Genomic DNA, 25,632 nt, shown 5'->3' on the forward strand with positions numbered 1-25,632 from the left:
TGGGAGATTGGCAGATAGCTGAGATGAGCCTGTTGACAACTCTTAACGACTGTAATAGGTCTTACAGGAAAAGGCAAGGGGTGAGAAGGTGAGAAATGGCTTAGTCATGTATAATGGGATAAAAATCCAATGTCTTTGTTCAAGTTTGTTTTAAGTTTGGTAATGAGTTGCAATTCAGCAGCTTCTCTTTCCAGTCTATTTCTGAAATTCCTTTGTAGTAAAACAGCTACTTTGAGATCTTGTATAGAATCTCCTGGGAGATTGAAGTGTTCTCCTACTGGTTTCTCTGTTTTGTGATTCTTGATGTCAGATTTATGTCCGTTTATTCTTTGGCGTAAGGTTTGGCCTGTTTGTCCAATATAGAGAGCTGAAGGACACTGTTGGCATTTGATGGCATACACAATGTTAGACGATGAGCAATTGAATAGTCCCGAGATGGTATGTGTGATGTTGTTGGGGCCAGTAATGGTGTTGTCCGGGTGTATGTGGCAGCAAAGTTGGCATCTGGCAGACCAACACGGCTACCTATCTGTATCTTGAATACATGTTACTGAGAATCTCGGGTGCAGAGAGTGCTCTTCACTCAGGTTCTGCTCGCAAGGTTTCTCATGGGCAAATGGCTAACCACTGTGAGAACAGGATGCTGGACTAGATGGGCCACTGGTCTAATCCAGCAAACTCTTCTTATGTTCTTAGTTAAGTACCATTTCCTGATTTCTTAAGTGCATCATTGTCCTCTACGCTAAATAGCTTATCAGTGCTGCTACACTTCTCTCTCTGGGCAGAATTTGAGCTTCTCTGATGCACTTGCACCAGCACATAACCCCAGCTACTACTGGCTGCAATTTGCAGTAATAATGTCTCAATTTTCCATTTTTACGAGTATATCCCATCACACAGTCCAAAAGGTCCTCATTATCCCTTTACCCAAGTTTCCTTTCAACACAGTACTTTTGTTTAAGTAGCAAACTACAGTCTGCCCCTCTTGCAACTCCTACATGCGATTTCAAACACCAGGATCATCCCCCTAGATAGGCATTTAATATGCTTGTGGAAATCAAAAACAGCTAATTCTCTATTCAGAATGGTATTTGGAGGCATTAAATTTAATAAAATGACCCCAATAAAAGTTAATCAGAAGTGTTTAAATGTATCGGCAATAAAACAAATTTTATGGCTAGCAGAGTCAGTTATCTTCTGTGACAAATTAACTGAGCACTCAAAATGAGATGCATCAGTACCATTTTAATAATGAAAAATGAATGCAAATCAAACACAGTCCGAAAAGGACCTGGGTGCCACTTTGCAAATGGAAATCCTCGCATAAGAGGATTTGCCCATTATCGCGAAAATAAGGGTCAACAAATTCTGGCTGGCCTTGACAGACAACTGAAAATAGGTAATTACCAAGACCTTGTCCCTATGCAAGAACAGGAGCCTTCTTCTCGACCTCACACATCTAAAATGGGCTGTGGGGTCAGGAACACCCCCCTGCCTTCCCTCCCACCCCTATGCTTTGAGGGAGGTGGGAATTTGCCTCCAAAGTTGCAGCACATTTCCAAGGGCCTCAAAAGCCCAGCTCAATTGCATAACGGATTGCTCTACTTTTGTGATTTTTTAAGTCACAGCTTGTACACTGCACTGTTAAACATCAGTGGTTGCCAACATGGTGTCCTGCACATTTTGCCGGACCATAATGGTCAGAGATTATGGGAGTTGTAGTCCAACACCACTTTGGCAGGCACCTGCTCTACATCACATTAGTGAAAACTGAGAACTCACAGAGCTTTTATGAGTAACTGCTATTAGCAAAACAGATGTAAGAAATGAGGTTTGGGGAGGAGAATGTATGTAGTTTTGTATTCCTTGGTTATCTCCCTGAAAAGGGGCAGGACCTTTTAGCCATCTAAGGATCAGTTCACCTTTGGCTTGCAATTCTTCCTTCCTGACCCAATGCCTGAACTACTTATTCCAGGGTTAAGGCTCCATTAATGAAAGGCGAGCTTTGTATCTCCTTTAAGAAGTCCTTCCTTTAAGAAGCAGTTGCATTTAAAACACATCTTGCATCCTTATTAAGAGAGAAGGTGGATGAGGCGATAACGAGAGTAGGGCAGGGCAGCCTCACACTGAAAGTGTGTGCAAAATTAGAGCCGCTTGAATATGCAACCTGATGGTTATGCTTGGCGGCCTGATCTGCATCGTTGCTTATTAAGAAACAAGGAGAACATTCTCCTGGGAGGATGCAGCAATGGCCAAATGGAACGATTAACACCAATTATCAGTCTTGTCAAGTCTGCAGGATCTAGAGGGAAAGTTCCGTTCATTTCCCTCCTCTCCAACTCCTACAGTTTAGCAAGCTGAAGGTCAACACTGGATTTTGGCAGGCTCCATCTATTAATTGCAGATTCTCTCTTCCGCTCATCTCTTCCTATAAGGATAAACCCAAAGGGAAAGGCTGGCATGTATACTGAAGGCAACACATTTTTAAAAAGACTTGGGGATTTTAGAGAGGTAGTTGATATTCAGATTGAACTGTTCCAATATCTTAACTGCATTGTGATTAACATATATTTGTCATACTTTCTCCATTACAAATGCCCCCCCCCCAATTCTGTCACCCCCACTGAAGATAGCAGAGCCATTATCAGGAACACAGATCCACACCAAAAATAGAATGCCAGACACATATGATGGGCAAATCTTATTCACAGAATTAGGAAATTACTTTTTCCCCTGCATTTTTTTAAAAACATCATAAAACCAGCCACATTTTGTCTCATGTACTGTGGTCAAAGGTAAAGGTAAAGGGACCCCTGACCATTAGGTCCAGTCGTGGCCAACTCTGGGGTTGCGGCACTCATCTCGCTTTACTGGCCGAGGGAGCCAGCGTACAGCTTCCGGGTCATGTGGCCAGCATGACTAAGCCGCTTCTGGCGAACCAGAGCAGCGCAGGGAAACGCTGTTTACCTTCCCGCTGGAACGATACCTATTTATCTACTTGCACTTTGACGTGCTTTCGAACTGCTAGGTTGGCAGGAGCAGGGACTGAGCAACGGGAGCTCACCCCGTCGTGGGGATTCGAACTGCCGACCTTCTGATAGGCAAGTCCTAGGCACTGTGGTTTAACCCACAGCACCACCCGCGTCCCGCACCATGGTCAAAATATCAACATAAATAATTCCTTAATTGAATTCCTTAACAGAATGGTCTGAGGGCATCACAATCCTGTACCAAGAGAAACTGTGACTTTATTCAAACCAAGTGAGATCTGCACATTCGTACTCATTTTGCATAATCTCTTTTTCCCCTGCTAGTCATGTGGAAGGGCAAGGAGCCATGGCGGGCCCTAGGGCTATTTCTAAGAGCTCCTTCCATGCACGCATGGGAAAGGGGGCCTGCACCCAACAGCTTCGCCTCCAATATCCATGTATCTCCAGCTTCTGATGTTCTGCCCAATGCACAGCTATTGGGAGCAGCATGGAACTAGGAAGAGCATCCTTGTTTCACTTACCATGCGTTGGGGAAAGACCGTAGCTAAGTGGTAAGGAATCTCCTTTGCATGCAGAGGGTCCCAGATTCAATCCCTGGTACCTCCGGGTAAGGCTGGAAGAGATCTCAGTCTGAAATCTTGGGCAGCTGCTGCCAGTCAGTGTTAATAGTTCCGAGCTAGATTGACCGATCGTCTGATTCAACGCAAGTCAGTTCCCTATGTTCCTATGCATTGACTATAGGCCTTGAGGGGTGTTCTGATGAATAGACCTATGAGGTCTTATCCTACTAAATACAGTGGTACCTCGGGTTAAGTACTTAATTCGTTCCAGAGGTCTGTACTTAACCTGAAACTGTTCTTAACCTGAAGCACCACTGCTTCTGCCGCGCCACCAGAGCACGATTTCTGTTCTCAACCTGAAGCAAAGTTCTTAACCTGAAGCACTATTTCTGGGTTAGCGAAGTATGTAACCTGAAGCGTATGTAACCTGAAGCATATGTAACCTGAGGTACCATTGTACCCCTTTGGACAGGGACACACACACACACACAATCATGTAGAAGCTTCTGGGATTTTTCTGATTAGATGCCACCCATTCCCTAGAAGCGGCTTCTGTGCGATAAAAGTCGTTCTAAATCAAAGCAGCAATGGGCCAGAAGACAAACAGCTTGGGGTTGCAAGAAGCAGACCCTCGACCTAGCAAAGGGATGTCTGCCACACACAAGCAGCTTCTACTGAGAGTGGAGCTTCGGCCTAGAAACACCACACCTTTCCAACCTCAACTCCACAGCCAAAGCCGGTGCAAAAGTTTTCATGTGCTAACAAGTTTCCCCTTTGTTCTGGGGTCAGCGCCCGTGTCTGAACTTGCACCTCCTCAGAATGTACACTGGGCTTAGCGTGACACCTTCCCTTTCACAAGCCTCAGTTGAGTTATATCAACCTGAGGTCTAAATCACAAAAGGAATTGTAGCCGTTTAACACAGACAAGTCTTGAAATAATATTGTGATCAAAGTAGAAGGCAGCCTAATAAAACCCAGGTGGCTCGGGCTTATCATACATGGTACTCATTACTCCAATTGCTCTGTTTAATAGATTGCCTGGTGTCAGCAGAAGGAGGTTTCTGGTATTAATTCCTCCAGTTATAATCGTACATGTGTTTTCTGGAGCTCTCTGATAAATCAGCTTTGTCCAGGAAAAACTTAAGGGGGGGAAATCTATTTTAGAAGTTCAGACCTTTTGCCACTGCTGGCAAAACCACAGAAACCACTGTGAATTTGCTTTATTCACTATTAACACAAGGCTAAACGAGGTTCTTGGGAGGTTCCAGATGACTCAAATCTGCCGAAGTTCTGTGTGGGTTGATGTGTTTTTTCTGCCCCGCCCCACCCCACCAACCCACATAAAAATGCTAACTTTGTTGCAGGAAATGTTCTATAAATTCCAGATAAAGGTGGCCTGTTATTTTCAAATCTGTCATTTCATTGGGTTTGCCATTTGAGCTGGGTTCGAAATTAGCAGGGCGCCAGGCACCTTTTGCGCCTAAAGACTCTCCATTTGCAAGCACCTCCAAAAATCTGGGTGCCATTTTTTTGCATCTGGCTGACACTCAAGGATAACTGGAATGTGTGTGCTTTGAAACCTCAAAGTGTATGTTAAAGATAGACAATGTGTTAAGAAGTTTAACCATAAAGAGTAGAGTGTTTTGAAAACTGAACTACAGTACCAATATTTTTATTGTAAACAACTAAATGAAACATGTATTATCAATTTCTGTTAAAAATGTGTTATTTACAATGTGTCACTTATGTGAATTGCATATTAATTCATGCTTATCAAAATAAAATAATAAGTGTTGCCAATTACCCCTCGCCCCCCAGTGGAGGCTAGACATTCTACTTTGGTGCCCACAACCCAGGTCCCAGAAGCCAATCGGAAGCCGCACTGGACATTTGGGTTCCAAAAGAATGTTTGTAAACTGGAACAATCACTTCCAGGTTTGCGGTGTTTGGGAGCCAAAACGTACAAGTGCCAAGGCATTCGGCATCCAAGGTATGACTCTAAACACAATGCCATTTACACCAACAAAATATACAATGAAGAACTCACACCTTATAATGATCTGATCCCACACAGAAAGCCATAATAAAACATAACTTTAAAATGGAACAACTTACATCAAATAAAGTAACATTCAATAGCCTATTAGAATATAATAGTACACAATAAAATTAACTCTCAAGACATCAGATAATAATAACACCAGCCCATATTAAGCCATGTGGATTGGCATGAGATCAGCATGTCTAAAGCCCAGCAGCACACATAGTCCAGGTTCTGGGCTCTATAATTTGCAGTGATGAAAGTGAGGAGCTTTGAAGCAAACTAGCATCGCGATCCTGTTACTGCTGACTGTGCAAGCTCCTTACGATCAGAGCATATCGAAATGGCCCCTTGGTGCTTCTTCCAAGGAGGGAAAGAGTTCTGCAGCAGGCAGAAACCTAGAGAGGGTCAGCTCAAATGCCTTAATCATTTATTTCTGTTCTGCGCAAGTAAACCTGGATGCAGTATTTCTGGTGAGAGGCTACTGGGATCCAAGGCTCTGGGAGTACAACCATAACTGCCAACACCCCCTGTAAGCTATTCTCCTGAAGGTTCCCCCCCCCCCTTACCTTCTTCACCATCTTAGCAGAGCTTCCCAATTCCCCAAGCAGTGCTGCTTTGAAACAAAAAAAAAGGGGGGGGGCTCTTTATAAGTCTGAACAGCTCCACACACAGTGCTGGCAATATATATGCAGTAAGATAAAGTGCAGAGACAAAGTGAAAAGCCAAAGAAAAGACTGACAAGCAGTGCCAGGTTGACCGATTCAGTTTATCCCTTCTGGGATTTTGTGGTGTTGTGTTTTAAACCCCCCCAGCCACGCAACGCGCTACTCCCAAAGATGAACCGTTTTCAAAGCCTCCCAAATAACAAGACTTCCATTTTCAAGGCTGTTTCTTGTTACAACTGTTTTTTTAAAAAAATATTTTATATCTATATAAAGGTGCTCTTTAAACTGGCTCCAAGTGTTTCAGGAGTGGCACCCAGTGTCCAAACAGATTACTTACACCAGATTCCTTACTCGGCTCCCAACAATTGTTCCGTTCTATTTCAGCATCTCTCACTTCACCACCTACTGGAAACAATATTGCACGACTCTGTGTGTTCGGAAACACTTTAATATTAGTTTTCATGCATGATACTCAATCAGTAGCATAGGGCTCTTTTTAAAAAATAAAATAAAATCCAGCTCCTTAAGATAAAGAACTCCAGGCTATTCTGGTTAACGTAATAAGATATGCAATTTCACCTACAGTTTGTGCTAAATTCAGAAATAAGGCATAAAATAAGATTACAGACCTTATTTCCATATTTGAGTTAAGACAACGCTGGCAAGGTAAACAACACGCTGATCTGATGCTAAACCTGAGTATAGTTTCCTAGTACAGCTAAGACCCCTACCTGCCTTGAATGAGAAACTACTTCTGCCAAGCATATCACTGGCCAGACCCACAAAAGACGCTTGCTAACATACAGATGATTTGACTCTACAAAATTGGCAATGAATCATTTAGAGAAGACATGACTTTAGGTGGCTATTTTTATTCTGTTCTTACTGCTGCTTTAACCCTAAAAATCGGTCCTTCCTAATTTATAACATTGACTTGGTCCAAGGCACTTTCTACACAATAGCCCCTAATTCCAGACACTATTATGTCCATTTTTCTGATAGGGAACTTGTGCTGAATATCTCTTTCTCCACAAACGATGAAGCGTCTGGGGTAGTTCTAACACTCTTCCCAGCACAGCAAACTAAACTGGTCACATTGAGCCTAACTTTCTGGGAGAGAATCCTCTTTAGAGCCACAGGCATCTTTTCAAGCTACACATATGCATCTCAGAGGCAACACACTGCCCTCTCCTGTATCAATGCAATTTTCTTTACAATCAGTTTATTCACAGAAGGGCTTTTTTCTGTTGCTTTATTTTGTTTTAAGAAAACAGGACAGCTATTCTAAGAATTGCAAAGCATTCATAAATTCACCAAAGTGCTCGTGTTGGACATCCCAGGCACGCTTACACAACTGTGTTCCATACATTGACACCTTCTGCTGTAAAATAATAATAATAATTGCGGTGTCGGGAACAGCTGGCACCAGAGTCAGGAGACCCAAACCCTTTGTGGTGAGTTTGGGTTCCACAACGTAATAGTCTCAGCTTGAATGGCCATAAACACTAATAAATGTTAAATCCATCCTACAACTGAACGCCGAGGACTTCAAATGAAAGTCGCAAACAGCACCGGGTTTTCTTTTTCTTTCTTGTAGGGATGAGAGCGTCGTTTTGAAAATGACAAAAACCTTACTAAAATCTCAAACTTCTCTATAGACTCTGAAGTTTTACTATCAATTCCCAAAACCGGAGTGGGTGGGCGGGATTGAATATATCACTTCTGATACTTCTGTCAAAATACTATTTTCAAGCTGCACATCACAGATTGGGTCATGTTCCAAGTACTATTGCAGTTTAAGGAATTAAACTAAACATTCCTTTAATGTAACTCCGAAACAGATTTTTCAATTCTTTGACTTTTTAATGTGACCCAGGGGCTTTCTTGTTCTTAACCTACCTACTAAAGTGCACCTACTAAAGAGAAGGTGAAGTTACCCTAAACAGCAAACCCTCGCAGGATAAGAAACTGAAAAGGAAGTGTCCTGAATTCAGTTTCGGAAACTAAGGACTGAACTCGTGCTTCCAGGGCTAAATATCCTACACTCAATGATTCCTACGTGCAACTCCAGAGTCTCCACTTTCTCAGCCGGTAGAGCATAAGACTCTTAATCTCAGGATTGTGGGTTCGGGTCCCATGTTGGGCAAAAGATTCCTGCATTCCAGGGGGGTGGATTAGATGATTATTGTGGTCCCCTTCCAACCCTATGATTCTAAAGGATTCTATGTGCAGGTTTTTACATGGCATCACAGGCAGCAGATGAGGCTCTCCTAACTTTGGGATGTAGTTTCACTGGTGGTGTGGTCAACATGTAAGTCATACCCTCCAGTATTTTTTATTCTTCGAGTACAAGAGATGTAGTAACTAAAGCTTCAAAATTGTGATGTTGTCAGAAACGCCTTCATCATCCACCTTTTATTTCTATTACAGTGGTACCTCGGGTTACATACGCTTCAGGTTACATACGCTTCAGGTTACAGACTCCGCTAACCAAGAAATAGTGCTTCAGGTTAAGAGCTTTGCTTCAGGATAAGAACAGAAATTGTGCTCCGGCAGCGAGGCGGCAGCAGGAGGCCCCATTAGCTAAAGTGGTGCTTCAGGTTAAGAACAGTTTCAGGTTAAGAACGGACCTCCAGAACGAATTAAGTACTTAACCCGTGGTACCACTGTATCTCTAAATTTCACTCCCTAGGATGCATGGTAGCCAAAAATGGGAAAAGGTGTCAATTGCCATTTCCCCTTGACTTAGCCAAAGCAAATTATACCCTATGGTTCTTACAGAGGTTTACAGCACAATCCTGTTTACTCCTAAATGTCCTATGAAGCTTACTTGCAGGCAATTGGGGTTAGTACTACAGCCCTAGAAGTTGAAAAGTATGGTAAACGTATAGAAACAAAGGATGGTGGTGACACACACTACAGGGGGGAAAATTCCCTGACTTTAGCTAACCAAAATCAGCCTGCATTAGGTAGTTGTAACCAGAAATTTGATTCTGGTTCTCAAGAGTTACGTCTTCCTACCACCATTCCCCAAGTACTGGATCACAGCCTATTTTCATATTTATCTATAATAATATAATTACAACATGTGCACATGTTACTGTATCTGGGCAAAGTGAGAGACTTGTTTAATTTAATTTGATAACATCCAAAATTATGTGCTGAAAACTATTAGTGGACATCTGAACCTTTATCGGCAAGTTGCCAGGTTAATGGTTGTGCTAACAATTTTGCATGATCCAGGCAGATAGCATTTGCTGGTGTTTGATTCGCCTCCAACATCCTATTAACTAGATTAAATGCTGGCATTTACCTGTTCTCCATAATCTGATTGTGTGCATTTTCAGAATACCCTCAACTACTGTGTCATTCGCTTACATCAGATATATTTGTTTGTTGCTCTCGCTTTAAATAGGAATGACTGACTTATCACAGTGAGTGTTAGATGGAGCAATACAAAGTTTTGTGCAGAGGCTTCTCATTCTTCACAACTATTAAAAGGCACAAGGTCTCTGTATCGTATTGAATTAAGCAAGTCTAGCCGAGGGAAGATTTTCTAAACAAGTCCCAATCTCAATCTGCTGCACAGAACTGTAGCTGAACAAGGGCTAATATTCTGCAATATTACAGATCCTTGGATATACTAAAATGAAGGTATAATCTGGTTTGGCAAGAAGGAAAATTACCTTTGGCCATTTTATTTTATTAAAAAAGATAAAGAGCACTGAATTCCCTTGTCCCTCCCCCTCCCCCAAAAAATGTTCAAAAAAGGTAGTTGCGCTAAAACTCGAGTCTTTGAAGCAAAGCTAACATTTCCCAAACGATATTTGCACTTTAATTAATTTTCTCTCTATCCCACTGTTTTCCCCCTTTCTAAGTGGATTAATCACATTTCCTTCTACCTCTAATTGGTTAACCATGCCAGAAATATTTACTCCTGATATATCCTCAGCTTTTATTTTACTTTACTTTTGCAGAGACCAAGTTCATTATGTTCCACTTGCCACAAAGGTCCCGACACTTATTGGAGCATTCTTATTGCTTCTCATAACGAAGGTCTTGTCATTATTAAAGTCTATAAGAACCCTGGTCTCTTCAGAAGTAGCCTTGAAGATGGATGTGGCAATGGACATAGGCATTTTTTTTAAAAAAAAAAATATGCTCAGAGAACTTTGGCTTTCCCCCCTGAATTTAATTCACACATTTCTTCTTTGGTCAGGGTTTGCAGTATTAACATAATGGAAGTTCCTGGTTAATTCATTTGAGTAATTAAATCTCAAGTGGAAGTGGATTCCAAAGGTGTGAAAGGACAAAGGTGTTGAAGCTAGAGTTGGAGGGTGTACATAAATCACAAACAAAATATTCATAAAAACCTGAAAAAAATCATTTTAAGAGACAGCCTGTGAAGTGTGGTGCATGAAAGAATAAGGGAAAGCATGTTCGTAAGTCAGCTTTAATTTCTTCATATATAAAACTGCCAGACATCCCAAATATATAAAGATAAGTAAAATATATATTTATATTTTAATTAAAAGCAACTGCTGGGGAGGAGAGCTTTTTCAACAACACAAAAGGGGGAGAAAACTAAGACAACAGCTTGATTTAGGCAAAATCTAGCTGGTCCTTACAGAATGTATTGTTTCATATTAAAACTAGTATAAATTGAAATTAGATGTCCTTCAACTGACAATTCTGAAATTCACTTGTATGCACCCTGTTTCTCTGATCTCAAATTTGCTCTAGAAAGGTTATCGTTAAATCCTAACAGCCACACCTTATGGTTTCTGGGGGGAAAAGAATTTTTGAATTTCAGCTTTGGCATTTTAACTGAATGCCAAATCTGAAAGTATTTTAGATCAACCTAACAGCTGGACACTTCATAAATCTCAACCCTGTAAAATATTTTAAGTTTGAAAAACCAAGTACATTTTTTAAAATAAAAAAAGCCTTACCTTATGCAGCCATGTATTAAATATCAGAATACACTTACACTTTGTTTTACTATGAAAGTGATATTTTAATGTTCCTAACTTTTAAATAAATACAACCATATAAAAATGTACAATCCTTTCCTTTTAACATATTCACAGCTCAAGTATGAACGGATGCAAGAGAAAAGCCATTAATATTACTCTTGATACGTCATATTTTAGTTTCAACCCTCATATTTCAACTTTAAGTTATCTCAGCTGCTGGAGACTAAAAAGGTTTATATATTTTAAATTTCAGTTAAACGGTGCCAAGGTCTTTCCACAACTTATCAGAATAACCTACAAATGGAACATTCAACACATTTCTTACCAGGAACGTTCAACCGTAAGCCAATAAGCCATAATAAGTTAACATTTTCAAAATATTGCCATACGAAGCAGATGCCCACACAGGACCGAAAAATATTAATATTACATATATATTGATTATCTCTAGTTACACACCTGCACCATTTCCTATGCTTTTTCTCCAGAGATTCATTCTATCAATTTAGGGAAAATGTGGGGTTTTAAAAATAATTTAGAAGATTAATAGAACATTGGAGTTTTCCCCCCATAGAAGCGCAGCCACAGAAAGGTGATGAAGTTTTGTGTTAGCGTTTTAGACCACAGGAAAAACTTTTTTTTTAATTTTAAAAAAAAGGTTCTTAAACAGCTGTTTGTCTTGTAAGCTATAAAATGCAAACAAAAATTCATAGAGTACACCGCAGGCTTGTATGTCATATAATTATGACTAATGGGAAGGAATTTAACTTAGTTGAGACAAGCATGCTACAGAGGCAAGACCTGCAGGCTGTTAATTTGATGAGAACATGCATATACTGCAATGGAATCAAATGAAAGATACCAACTCTGCGAGGCAGAGTGAGTGGATAATTCTTCCGGAGGGGTGACCATTTTCAGCTTCTCTCCTTTAAATAGACAAGGCAAGGGCATGGTCCTTTATGCCTAAAACAAATGATAAGGATGGTGTACCCCTTTCAAAACAGGCTCCCAATCCGGCCATATTGTGTCATCTTCCATCCTCTTTCCCTTGCCACTTGGACAAAGGAGGACTCAACTGGCGGCAACAATACAGGGAATTATTTTAAGCGCACCTAATGGCTTATGTGGGGACGTGGCACAGAGCCTATGACTTGCCGATCAGAAGGTTGACGGTTCGAATCCCCACGACGGGGTGAGTTCCCGTTGCTCGGTCCCTGCCCCTGCCCAATTAGCAGTTCAAAAGCACGTCAAAGTGCAAGTAGATAAATAGGTACCACTCCGGCGGGAAGGTAAACGGCGTTTCCGTGCGCTGCTCTGGTTCGCCAGAAGCGGCTTAGTCATGCTGGCCACATGACCCAGAAGCTGCACGCCGGCTCCCTCAGCCAATAAAGCAAGATGAGCGCCACAACCCCAGAGTCGGCCACGACTGGACCTAATGGGGTCCCTTTACCTTTGCCTTTAATGACTTATGTGTGCCCCCACAGCGAACTGCCTTTGCTGTGTCAAATTGCTTATCTTACATCTCAAAAGATATAGCCTGTGGATCAGGAGCTCCCATTCAAAACACACGCAACTGCAAGTGTCCGCCAGCCTAGCTGCGCACTAGGGCTGTGGCCCCACAGTCTGTATTAGCCCCAGATAGCACAGCCAATTAGTCGAGGATGATGGGAATCGCAGTCCAACAACATCTAAAGGGCACCAGGTTGGCATTCACTGATCTCTGTGTTACGAAATCATACGCCAGCTGTCAACTGGCATTTCTTCCGCATCATGTGAAAAGGGCTACATGCTTTTTATTTTAAATGCCTTAGCAATATTCCTGTTCACATCCTTATGGCGATGCTTATTAGCTTTAAGCACTCATCACATATTCCTGCACGATGCAGACTGAAATTTTGTAAAATGAGGACGGGCTGAGAAAGGAAAATCTGATGCTCGCTCAGACAAGTTCCGCGCGCCGTCTAAAAATACCAGCGAGTGGTTTATGGAACCTAAGGAAGAATAGTGGAGATTAAACATTAAAGGATGACGTTAATGTTATTCTGGTGCTAGGATTCTGCAGTAAAACCTAACACACGTCTAGTTAACGTCCGGAAAGAGAATCACCTGGTAATCTGCAAAAGGCTCGTTCCTCTATTTTTCTATAATGCGAGTAGGATTTGACTACTTTTGGAGGCAGTATGCCTTTGAACAGCAGCTGCAGGGAACCACAGACAGGATGAAGGCTGATGCACTGGGGTTGCTTGTGGACCTCCTAGGGGCATCTGGATGGACTAGAGGGGTCTCTGACCTAAGCAGCAGGGCCTGGATAGCTCAGCTGGTTAGAGCAGGCTTCCTCAACCTCGGCCCACCAGAAGTTTTGAGACTACAATTCCCAGCATCTCTGTCCACCGGTCCTGCTAGCTAAGGATCATGGGAGTTGTAGGCCAAAAACATCTGGAGGGCCGAGGTTGAGGAAGCCTGGGTTAGAGTGTGGTGCTGATCACGCCAAGATTGCCGGTTCAATCCCCATATGGGATAGCTGCCTATTCCTGCTTTGCAGGGGGGCTGGACTAGATGATCGTCAGCGTCCCTTCCAATGCTATAATTCTAAGATTCTATTATTCTTACGTTTTTATGAATGCTACACAGCCAGTTACAGATGAAATGCAAAAGCAGCGTTCTAATGCATCATCTGAAATAGGCTACTTATCAAAGGAAAAATAATAATAACACAGACGTCACTTAAGGACCAAAAGAGATGTTATAAAAAGGATATTGGCTTCTCCCTAGTAATGCCTATGAAAGCCAATGCCTGCTGTGATATCACCATGCTCAGAATTTCCAAGCCTCCTCAAGCAGCAGCCAGTAAGGGACAGAGAAAGCTGAGTGTGATGACTTCACGCTTTTAAAAAGCAAACGCTACTAAGAATAGGTTGGGCTGCTGCTCGAAGTTGCAGTTAATGTGTACCTTGCAACACCAAGTTTGAGATGGTCACAGGTCAGTGGAAGAGTGCATGAAAAATGGCCCCAGCTTTAATCCCTGGCATCTCCAGGCAAGGCTGAAAGAGACTCTTGCCTGAAAACCTCAAGAGCTGCTCCCAGTCAGTACAGACTGTAGACAGTTCTGAGCTAGAAGGACCAATGCTCAGGGTTAGAAACTCAGATATATAAGCTAATCACCAAATGGCACCTTTAACCTAGGCTATGGTCACCAAAACGGAATGTCTAGGCGCCTTTTCCCCTCCAATGAGATTTATTATTATTATTTATTTCATTTCTGTACCACTTTATATGTTAAAGAAAAAAATTCAAAGCTGTTTACAACACATTGAAACATCAAATAAAACAATCCAGAATAAATCAAATTCAAGCTTTAAGGAAAATATTTCAGATTCTTCTTTAAGTGACATTTTTCTTTACCCATATTCATTTACCTACTTAATTCATAGACCTGTCCCATAGAAGAAGTCCTCCAGGAAGCCAGTGTGGTGTAGTGCTTAGAATGTCCGACTAGGACCTGGGAGATCAGGGTTCAAATCCCCACTCAGGAAGTTCAATGGGTGACCTTGGGACACTCAGAGCCTCTTAACCTACCTCACAGGGCCGTTGTGGGGATTAACTGAGGAGTAAGGTAAACCATGTACTCCCAGGAGAAAAAGGTGGGATATACCGTATTTTTCGCCCCAGACCATAAGACGCACCTAGTTTTTGGAGGAGGAAAACAAGAAAAAAAAATATTCTAAATCCCAGAAGCCAAAACAGCAAGAGGGATCTGGCTTCTGGGATAGCCTCTTGCTGTTCTGGCTTATGGGATAGCCGCGCGCAGCCTCTCCTGGGCAGGGGGAGCCATCCCGCTTGCTGTCCTGGCTTATGGGATAGCCCCGCAAAGCCTCTTGAGGGCAATGGAAGGCTTCCCCAAGAGCCACACTCCCTTTAAAGAGCTCGCGGAGCGTGTGTGTGGCTCTTTAAAGGGAGCACTGAGCAGAGCCGCCCGCCTGCATTCGCTCTATAAGATGCACACACATTTCCCCTTACTTTTAAGGAGAGGGAAAGTGCGTCTTATAGAGCGAAAAATACGGTAAATGCAATTGAATAATCTCTCCTACTTACCTGCTTAAGAAAGCTGGAGGGGCCAGGCGGATGGAGATGTCAGTCGCCAATCTAGTGCCTGGCGCCTGGCTAATTTTGAACACTGCCAATGATTTCATGCAGTAAAAGGCAGAGTCCTGTGTTTCTACTATCCTCTGACAGAATCGTCGGCGTTGGAAGGGATCCCAAGGGTCATCCAGTCCAACCTCCTGAAGTGCAGGAATCCTGCCCACAACCATCCTTGGTGGACTTGAGCCACTAACCTTCTGGTTAGCAGCCAGGCGCACTAATCCATTGCGCCACCGGCCCTACAGCCCTTCCCCAGCCACTAGGTTTCGTTCAGCTTGTGATGATACAGTACAACTGTAAGGCAAGGTAATGCTAAGGTAAGATCTTGAGATGGAAGCAAGACGGAAATTACAGTGGTTATTCCTTTGCGGGGGAACAGGTGGCATCTGATGGACCCATGGTCTGTCCCTAAAGGGGTTTATTAGAGCAGAGTGGAAGAACTGTGTTGGGTTCTACACAGAGTTCTGAGATAAATGCATACAGGTTTGCAGAGATTATTAAGCACCTGCGCTTTCTAAGCTAGTTTGCCTGATAGGACAGCCAGCAAATTTATCGGACAGGTATTTAAATCAATGCGCTGTGTATCATGCTTACGGAACCTGGTTGTATAAAACAGTAGTCAAACCTTAGCAAATGAAAATAGCTCTCCTTTTCCCGCCCCGTTCCGCCGGCACCCGTTTGCGAGCCTCACTCCTAACACAGCCAGCATACACAAATGAGATGTGACTGGTTTTAAGCTGGGTAACAGTGCCCCCTAATGGGACTTTCTATAAACAGCCCATTTTAAGAAACAACCCCACCTTGTCTCAATTTTCCTTTCAGTTCTTATAACAGCCTTGCTTAATTGCCCGAAATAGATTTATTTTGTAGCTTGTCAAGTAAAAGGAATTGTAGCAGATGAGCCTTCATCTTGGGGGAAAAGATCCCAATGGAGGCATGTGAGAAAATAATTCAAAGTAATATGCTTTTGAAGCCCCACAGAAAAGCCTTTCCGTTAACAACATAAAAGATAAAAGTTTAAATGAAGAATTATATTGTTTGTTCTAGATTTATTGTCTGCTCTGTCTGAGGAAATTCACAGAGCTGATAAATCTCTTTCCCGCTCTCTTTGGCAAGTTCACAGTGAGAGGTGGCCCCAAAGGGTTCACCATCAGCAGATGAAAAGCTGCAGAATACCTGCTCGGCATCAGGTTCTTTGGAAAGCCACAATGAAAGCCTCCATGGGGTAGCCTAGTACAGTGGTACCTCGGGTTAAGAACTTCATTCGTTCTGGAGGTCCGTTCTTAACCTGAAACTGCTCTTAACCTGAAGCACCACTTTAGCTAATGGGGCCTCCCACTGCCGCTGTGCCGCCACCACGTGATTTCTCTTCTCATCCTGAAGCAAAGTTCTTAACCCAAGGTACTATTACTGGGTTAGCGGAGTCTGTAACCTGAAGCATCTGTAACCTGAAGCATCTGTAACCCGATGTACCACTGTATATGCCACGCATGTGCAGCAGGCTCTCTCCCAAACCACAGAGCCACACCAAGAATGGACAGACATCACTAAGAAACAGGCCCCAAGTACCTGAGAAACCACCTCCTTCCCTATAGACTACTATAGTGGTACCTCGGGTTACAGACGCTTCAGGTTACAGACGCTTCAGGTTACAGACGCTTCAGGTTACAGATGCTTCAGGTTACAGACTCTGCTAACCCAGAAATAGTGCCTTGGGTTAAGAACTTTGCTTCAGGATGAGAACAGAAATCATGCAGCGGTGGCAGGCCCCATTAGCTAAAGTGGTGCTTCAGGTTAAGAACAGTTTCAGGTTAAGAACGGACCTCCAGAACGAATTAAGTTCTTAACCTGAGGTACACAACCACTGTAACCACTGTACACAACCTTTCCAATCTGAGAGTAGCCATTTACAGGTACAAGCCACAATTGCCAGCACAGTGTTAATTTAAGACTGCAGGATAAAGAGGACAACACCACACCATTGAGTGGTGGCCTTTACTGCATTGAGTGCAGTGTGCTTTTAACACAGGAATAGACAACATGGGCTAACCCTCTCCGTAAGCTACTGTTGGGACTCCATCCAGAATTGGCCAAGGGTCAGGGATGGCAGAGTTGCAGCCTGACCAAATCCAGGTGTCGCACACTGACTGCTACCCCTGTTTTACGGTTACAAAAGCTTTAGATCTAGTTCCTTGTAGGAGTTTTCTACAGTTTTGGAGAGACAAGTGCTCACTTAATAATCAGGCCAATGTGGGTTTGGGGTCTTGGGAGAGCAGTGTCGGAGGAGATGATTCATCTGAATAGATGACTCATTTGTCAGAGATGATAGTTTTGACAGTACAGTTCCTAAGATCACCATCAAATGGAGTAGAAGGGTTTTTCTTGCAAAGTCTAATCTCAGTTTATATAAAAGACTCGCATTAAGTAGTGAACAGAACAGACACAAAACTGCATTACAAAGTTAGCACCTCATAAGCATTTGTGCTCCTGAGGACTTCAGCATCCTTCACATTCATCTCTGCCCACTTCCCATCAGGCAAGTTAGCAGTCCTCGGGTTATGCGGAGAATTTAAAAACCAGCAAAGCTTGCTTACAGACATTTCTGGATTCAAAAAGTGGAGCCATGGTGTTCCACATGACCTCCTCTCCCCCTAATAACTCCCCCCCTTTTAATGTACCCATTTCTCTTTTCCAACTTCTACCTCTACATGGTGAGGCCTATAGATCTGCTTCTGTATGGAATTTCTGATTTAGTTCTGTACCTGATATTTCATGCCCCAAGATGAAGCTACGTATGGCTCTGTGGCCAAGAAACATGTTCCACTTACATGTCTGATGCAACCTTAACAATTCAGATTGCACCGAGAAGATTGAAACGGGATGGTTTGCACACTCACATCAAACCATAATTAAAAAGAAACAGTGGCTCAATGTGAACATGCAGGCTTTTGCCACGTGAACAATTTTACTATAAATGTATGGAATGTTTTCTTTGATTTTTCCAAGCGTTCTGAAGTTGCTCAGGCTACTTTCGTAAGGGCCAGGATCGAAAGTTAGCAGTCCTCGGGCATACAGCAGGAACCGAGAGCCCAGAGCCAACAAATGCTGTGGCTCCATCTTCCCCGATCACTGAGCATGCTGGCCGTTGCTGATGGGAGTTGGAATATAGCAACATCAACCAGGAAGACACAGATTTGCCACCCCCAGTGTACAGCTGGAGCTTTGCTAACGCTTTCTGCCTCACAGCATTTCTATTTTCTGCCTCACATGCAGATATCCCCCCCTCCCCATTGCCAAGGGAGTTTGTCTTCCTCAAGTGTGAGCATGCACACAGATATTGCCAGGTGCTACAAGTTCTCTTCACTGTCTTCCTCTCTTCTCGGCTTATATAAATAAATACACAATCTACCGAAATTCAGATTCTGCTTAATAAAACAAAACCCAAGTGGTTTACAAAAATGATACATAACACTCCTAAGAGAGTGCCAGTAAAATCAATGCTTTGGAAACAAGTAGCCAAAACAAAATTATCAAAATAAAGATAAAACCAACAGTTATATACATGCGGCAGGTAGGCTTGCCTAAAGAGAGAGGTTTTTAGCAGGCCTTGTAAACTGTACACCCAAGGCGACTGCCTAGGCAGAGAGTTCAAGAAGGTTAAGCTACTTGGGTGCTATTCAGAGAAATCATTCCAACAGCACAAGGATTTTTGGCTGTGCAATGGAGCTTCCCCTCTCCTTCCTCTTCCCACAAGCCTCCAAAATCTGTCCTCCCAGATTTCTTCAAGCCCTTCAGAGCAGATTTGGGGAAGACGCAGCGCATTTGTGTAGAAAATGGGGGGGGGGAATAGTGGTGCAATTGACTTCCGACAGGCACACAGAGTGCGAACAAAACTGAGTGTAGGGGGGGGGGGGCTTGTTTAATTTCACTGCACAAAGGTGGTGTAGTGACAATAAAGGTTTTTTATTTATTTTATTTAAAAGTGGAGGGAGTTATGTTGAGTATACAGAACTCTTTATGCTAACAGAGCATGTGCATTGGCTACCAGCCTTAGTCCTTCCTTTCAAACGTCACAATTATTCCAATCTACCCTCTCTTCCCCATCCCCCATATGCTGCTCCTCACAATATTTGCTCTAGGCAGGTACAACCTTCTGCTTACACCTAAGGTTGCCCTCTGTACTCCTCTCTCCCAAATCCCTTCTCCCTAGCAGAGTCCTTCCTACATTACAATTGCTCCTCCACCTAACACTGAATGTTATTATTACACTGAAGTGCCTCCCTGAGACACATCTGGCTACTTCATTTCGCTCTGCTTTCCTCCCAAACATGCCCGATTTCTACCTTGAGCCTGCAAGCCTGGGGGCAGGCCGCTTGACTTGCAATTTTCGTCATCATCTATCTTTGGAACGCGGGTGGCGCTGTGGGTTAAACCACAGAGCCAAGGACTTGCCGATCAGAAGGTTGGTGGTTCGAATCCCCGCAACGGGGTGAACTCGCGTTGCTCGGTCCTTGCTCCTGTCAACCTAGCAGTTCGAAAGCACGTCAAAGTGCAAGTAGATAAATAGGTACCGCTCCGGTGGGAAGGTAAATGGCGTTTCCGTGCGCTGCTCTAGTTCTCCAGAAGCGGCTTAGTCATGCTGGCCACATGACCCGGAAGCTGTACGCCGGCTCCCTCGGCCAAGAAAGCGAGATGAGTGCCGCAACCCCAGAGTCGGCCACAACTGGACCTAATGGTCAGGGGTCCCTTTACCTTTACCATCAGCTATCTTATTCTTAACCATTTGCTAATAGGAAGAAAGAGCAATCCAAAGTGTCTGCACAGATCTGAAATCTGAACAGGAGATGCTTAGATTTTACATAAAGCTGCAGGTTAGGGACCCAGGGCTAAGACTGCAAGAATCACAGTACTGTGGTGCATGCCTACCCGGCTGAAATGGGATTGGTTACCCTGCTGCTACTTTTCTAGGGCCTTCAAGGCCAAGACAGAATCTGAAAACATGCAGGTTTCTTTTTTTTAAAAGAAGTCACAAATCCTCTTGACTGCAGAGGCATATTTTAATAGGCAATGGCACATTTGGAATGTATTTCTCGGTGTCAAACAAGATACCCACCCCTAATTTTTACAGTTTTTATGTATGCGATTTTCTCAGCTTATGCTAGAAAACCTTGAGTTAAGAATTTATCAGAACCCAGGAGATAAATTTAGATACAAGACACAACACAGCAGAGAAACTGATTTTGTTGGAGTAACAATAATTTTCAGCAAAGAAGAACAATGGTCCATAGAGATACTAAGAAAGACGCAAATGCTTTCTGATTTAGGAACAAGATATAAAATGCTAGCTTTTTTTAAATCAACAGATATAAGCAAAGTTAACCAGATCTTTAGAACAGCAATATGATTTTTCTTTGTAAATGCCACCTATTTTTATCGTTTGGCACTTCAAAGCTCAAAATGTACAAAATTTATAAGGAATAATAGCATTTATAACACAAATCACCATAACTTCTTTATTTCAGTGACAATTATAGCAGTTAAGTAAAGTAGAACAGTATTAGCCCCATAGGTTGGGGCAGCAACTAAGGTTGAGACTTACCTAAGACCATCTTGTGAATTCATGAAGAGGGATTCTAAACTGAGGTGGTTATGGTAGAAACTGAAGCAGAACACCTCTGGCTCTGCCCACCACTTGTCCCCCTAGGGCAGGCATGCCCAACAGGTAGAGCTTAACAACACTGCCCTGCTGAACCCCTAAAAGGGGGCCTTTCCTCCTCCCTAAAAAAAGCTTAATAACTTACCCCAAGAAAGGGGGCAGATCACTTTTCTGTGAGTAGATCGCAGTCTCTTGGGAGTTGACCACCCCTGACCTAGGGTATCCAACATCTGGAGGGCTCCAGATGTTGGATTTGTTCATCCAACAATAAACAAATATTCTTGTTGTGCTTCCACAGATAACTCTGATCTCATGGCAATACTACCATACGGATCCAGACATTGCTGGGGCTAAGAAACTGAGATCATCCTCTGAGGCTCTTCTTCCTGTGCCTTCCCCACGAGAGGTCTGGAGGGAAGCAACATCAGAGCAGGCCTTTTCTGCAGTGTCTCCCCATTTGTAGAATGCGCTCCCCAGGGAGGTTCAGCTGGTGCCTTCATTATACACCTTTAGGAGCCAGGCAAAAATGTTCCTCTTCAACCAGGTCTTTGGCTGATAGACATCAGATGCCTTTTTAAATGTGTTGTGTGTGTGTGTTATTGGTTTGTTTTTGTTCTTATTTTTATTACTTTTTTATATATATTGTAATTTTATGTTGTTGTTTTTTATGTTGTGAACCGCCCTGAAATCTACAGATAAAGGGTAATATACCAATTTAATGAAGAAGAAACAACTGAACTGTTCATACAGCTTCTGATGAAGGAGACTTCTCCAAAACGCATTGGGTTAAATCAGGGGTCTGCAACCCGCGGCTCCGGAGCCGCATGTGGCTCTTTTACACCTTTGCCGCGGCTCCGGGGCGGATACTAGCAAGGGGAGGAGGCACATTGTGCGCCCCAACACTCCCCATTGTGGCGGGCGCTGTACTGGCTGTGACGTCGCATGGGGGCGGTGCGTGCGTTAGTCACGCACTGTCCCGACGTCACCTTCCCGCCCGCTGTCAGATCGGAGGGCAGTGGCGCGCATGCTTTAAATGTCGCAATGGTTTTGCGGCTCCCAGTTTTTTTTCCTTCGGAAACGGGTCCAAGTGGCTCTTTTTGTCTTAAAGGTTGAAGACCCCTGGGCTAAATAAACAGTGCATTACCAGAAGAGCTGGAGATTGCCTTCTTCTTGTTGCCATTTCTTTGATGCTTGCTCCCTCTTCCTGCCCCCCAACCCTGCATAAAAACAAAAGAATTCCTTCTGGACCTAGCTTCACCCAATCCAACATGCTTTTCCAGTGGCCCAATAACCAGCAGGCAGCACAACAGAATGGGCCAGCGACACACCAGAGGACCTTCGTGTGCTTTTCTGCCTGTCCCTGCCTTACATTACATATACCTCTCAAACAGAGCAGGGGCAGCCAATGGAGTGTTCTCTCGATGCTGCAGGACCACATCTCCCATCATTCCAGACCACTGGTCGGGCAGGCTGGGCCTTATGGGAGTTGGAGTCCCAGCTCCACTTTGGCGGCCACCACATTGGCTACCCCTGTACTAAAGACACTTATTTCCCCAAGGAGAACCTACCTAATATTAGTGGTAGGTTCCTTCTCCCATATGGTCTCCAATTTACAGTGTTTTCAGCAGGCATGCTAGCCCCAGAACGAGACTTTAACATGATTATTATGAATTGTTACCTTCATCAAAGTCGGCGTCATCCTCTGTATGCTGGGGAAACGGAAAGCAGTTGGTGATTTCGAGCCTGTCTTCCACCACTAGCCCCAGCAGCACACCCTGGACCACTTCATTGCCCTGGCCTTCTTCCTGGTAATGCTTGATGATCTTCAGCACTACCTGAAAATACAGATTCGAAGAGCCTCATTTAGAACAGATCATTCGGTTCAACTAGCAGGTAGTTTCCCAAGAAATACAGGGGACAGAGCCAAACATGAATAATTGAAGCATTCCACTGCCCAAAGTTTGACACCACGTCCAGACAATCTAAATATACTAATAAAATTAAGAAGAATAAGAGCAGGTCCAGGAGATATGAATCAAAGAGATGTCAAGAAATCCCGTGTACTTTGTCCTGCATACTTGCTCAAAACAAGAATAAAGTAGAGGATTTGAAATTTCATTTTTACCTTAACTATAGGGTTAGGAAATGGACTTGCTTTAATGGAAAAGCAACACAGAATTAATTCCAAGCATAAGGCAACACAGAATGTCCATGTCAACTACATGGAGATCAGTCCTCATGAGGGTCGAAGAATCTAGCAAAGGTAATCATAGCGAGAGCAAATTTTCTTTTCTGGAAAGCCAACTCAAGAGTCACATATTCTGCTCAAGCTGAACTAATTGCCAAGCGGAAGAGCAGGTTTCATTAAGTATTTTTTTGATGAGGATTAACCTTCTGCTCAAATACCCTGTTAAATGAAACAGGCAATTGGTATGCAACCCTGTCATAGGATGCGCTTGTGCATTCCCATAGAAGCGATGTCACTTTCCCAGTCATGGCCACCAATCACTGAAGTAGTCTCAACATTAAGCATTTTGTGCCTGGCTATCGGCCACTTGCAACCAAGTGAAGATGTCCAGGCACCAGGATGACACCTGAAGTCTCCACCACCTGGAGGGGCATGCCTGCTGATCCTTGGATCCTGGCTGTTTTCACACACTGGCAACAAATCCTGTAGAATTCTATCCATTATATTTTATCTGCACGATCAGAATGAATTTCAGGAACCAAAAAGTCATATTGAAAAATACGACTTTCAAGCCATCTGACCCCAAAATGGCAACTAGGCATTCTGTTTTGGCAACTGCAATCTTGGCTTAACAAGCCATTTGGCGCCTAGTTTATGTATCTGAGTTTTTAACACTGCTCACACAGCTAGCAAATACTGGAAACAGAGTTCAGCTCAACGTGAAGTAAACAGCCCCTGTAGCCTGAGAGTCAGAGGTGATGGATGCCTCCCAGAATGTTCTCCCAATCTCGAATCCCTAGAACTCTCCTATGAGGTTCATACAATTTCTTATTAATCGCCCCAGCCCCTGCACTGGTGGCATGCGTTTTAAATCGGCTAAATTAAACTTTCAACTTAAACTGGAGCCTTATGCTTGGAATTAATTTGGCAGAGCCATCTAACCCCCCCCCCCTAAAAAACATTAGGGGCAACACAAACTGATCCTGTTACATGACATAACTGGGAACAGTGAACTTGCCTAGTGAGAAGGATGGCAGCAGGAGGCTCCAACCCATCATTTTCACTCGGATTATTTATTTATTATTTATGGAATTTCTACAACACCCTTCATCCAAGCATCGCAGGGCGATTTCATAGAATCATAGAGTTGGAATAGACCACAAGGGCCATCGAGTCCAACCCCCTGCCAAGCAGGAAACACCATCAGAGCACTCCTGAAATATGGTTGTCAAGCCTCTGCTTAAAGACCTCCAAAGTAGGAGACTCCACCACACTTCTTGGCAGCAAATTCCACTGTCGAACAGCTCTTACTGTCAGGAAGTTCTTCCTAATGTTTAGGTGGAATCTTCTTTCTTGTAGTTTGGATCCATTGCTCCGTGTCCGCTTCTCTGGAGCAGCAGAAAACAACCTTTCTCCCTCCTCTATGTGACATCCTTTTATATGTTTGAACATGGCTATCATATCACCCCTTAACCTCCTCTTCTCCAGGCTAAACATGCCCAGCTCCCTTAGCCGTTCCTCATAAGGCATCGTTTCCAGGCCTTTGACCATTTTGGTTGCCCTCCTCTGGACACGTTCCAGTTTGTCAGTGTCCTTCTTGAACTGTGGTGCCCAGAACTGGACACAGTACTCCAGGTGAGGTCTGACCAGAGCAGAATACAGTGGCACTATTACTTCCCTTGATCTAGATGCCATACTCCTATTGATGCAGCCCAGAATTGCATTGGCTTCTTTAGCTGCCGTGTCACACTGTTGGCTCATGTCAAGTTTGTGGTCAACCAAGACTCCTAGATCCTTTTCATATGTACTGCTCTCAAGCCAGGTGTCACCCATCTTGTATTTGTGCCTCTCATTTTTTTACAAGATAAAATCCACAAAAATGCATACCATTGTAACAAACAAAGGCAATAACCTCCCCCCACCCAACTAGACGTCTGCATAAAGCAGCAGTAGGGACCCTGTGGCCCTCTAGATGTTGCTGACTACAATGCCCATCGTCCCCACTGGTTATGCTCGCTGAGACTGATGGATCATGGGGGTCCAAGATCATCTGACAAGCCACAGGATCACCAGCCCTGGCATAAAGGACTATGTGTGAACATACTTGAATCAAATCGGGAGGCAACATGATCCTGGAAGTTAACAGTACTGTATGAATGTCATGAAGAAATGAGTTTTGCTCCCTCTCTCCTAACGCTGTAACTTACGAATGTTGGAAGATTTAGGACAAAAGAAAGCACTTCTCCACACAGTGCATAGATCAACAGGAATTAGCTCCCACAAGAGGCAGTCCACCAATTTGGACGGCTTGAGAAGAGGATTAAATAAATCCCTGGAAAGTAAGACTATCAATGGCTACTAGCTCCACTAGTTCGACCTCCACTTTTGGAGGCAGTCATGCTTCTGAATAACA

At 43.4% G+C, this 25,632-nt stretch overlaps 1 protein-coding gene across 1 annotated transcript in view; it reads right to left on the minus strand.

Moving 5' to 3' along the window:
- The window catches only part of EIF3H (eukaryotic translation initiation factor 3 subunit H), a 72,259-nt gene that overhangs the window by 34,574 nt on the left and 12,053 nt on the right, over positions 1-25,632 (minus strand). Inside the window, exon 2 of the mRNA XM_081204977.1 lies at positions 22,710-22,866. Within this exon, the coding sequence (XP_081061103.1) occupies positions 22,710-22,866 (157 nt within the window). The remainder of the gene's footprint in view (positions 1-22,709; positions 22,867-25,632) is intronic.

The sequence above is a fragment of the Podarcis bocagei genome (genome assembly GCF_964188305.1).
Source record: "Podarcis bocagei genome assembly, chromosome: 8".
In the NCBI taxonomy this organism is placed as follows: Eukaryota; Metazoa; Chordata; class Lepidosauria; order Squamata; family Lacertidae; genus Podarcis; species Podarcis bocagei.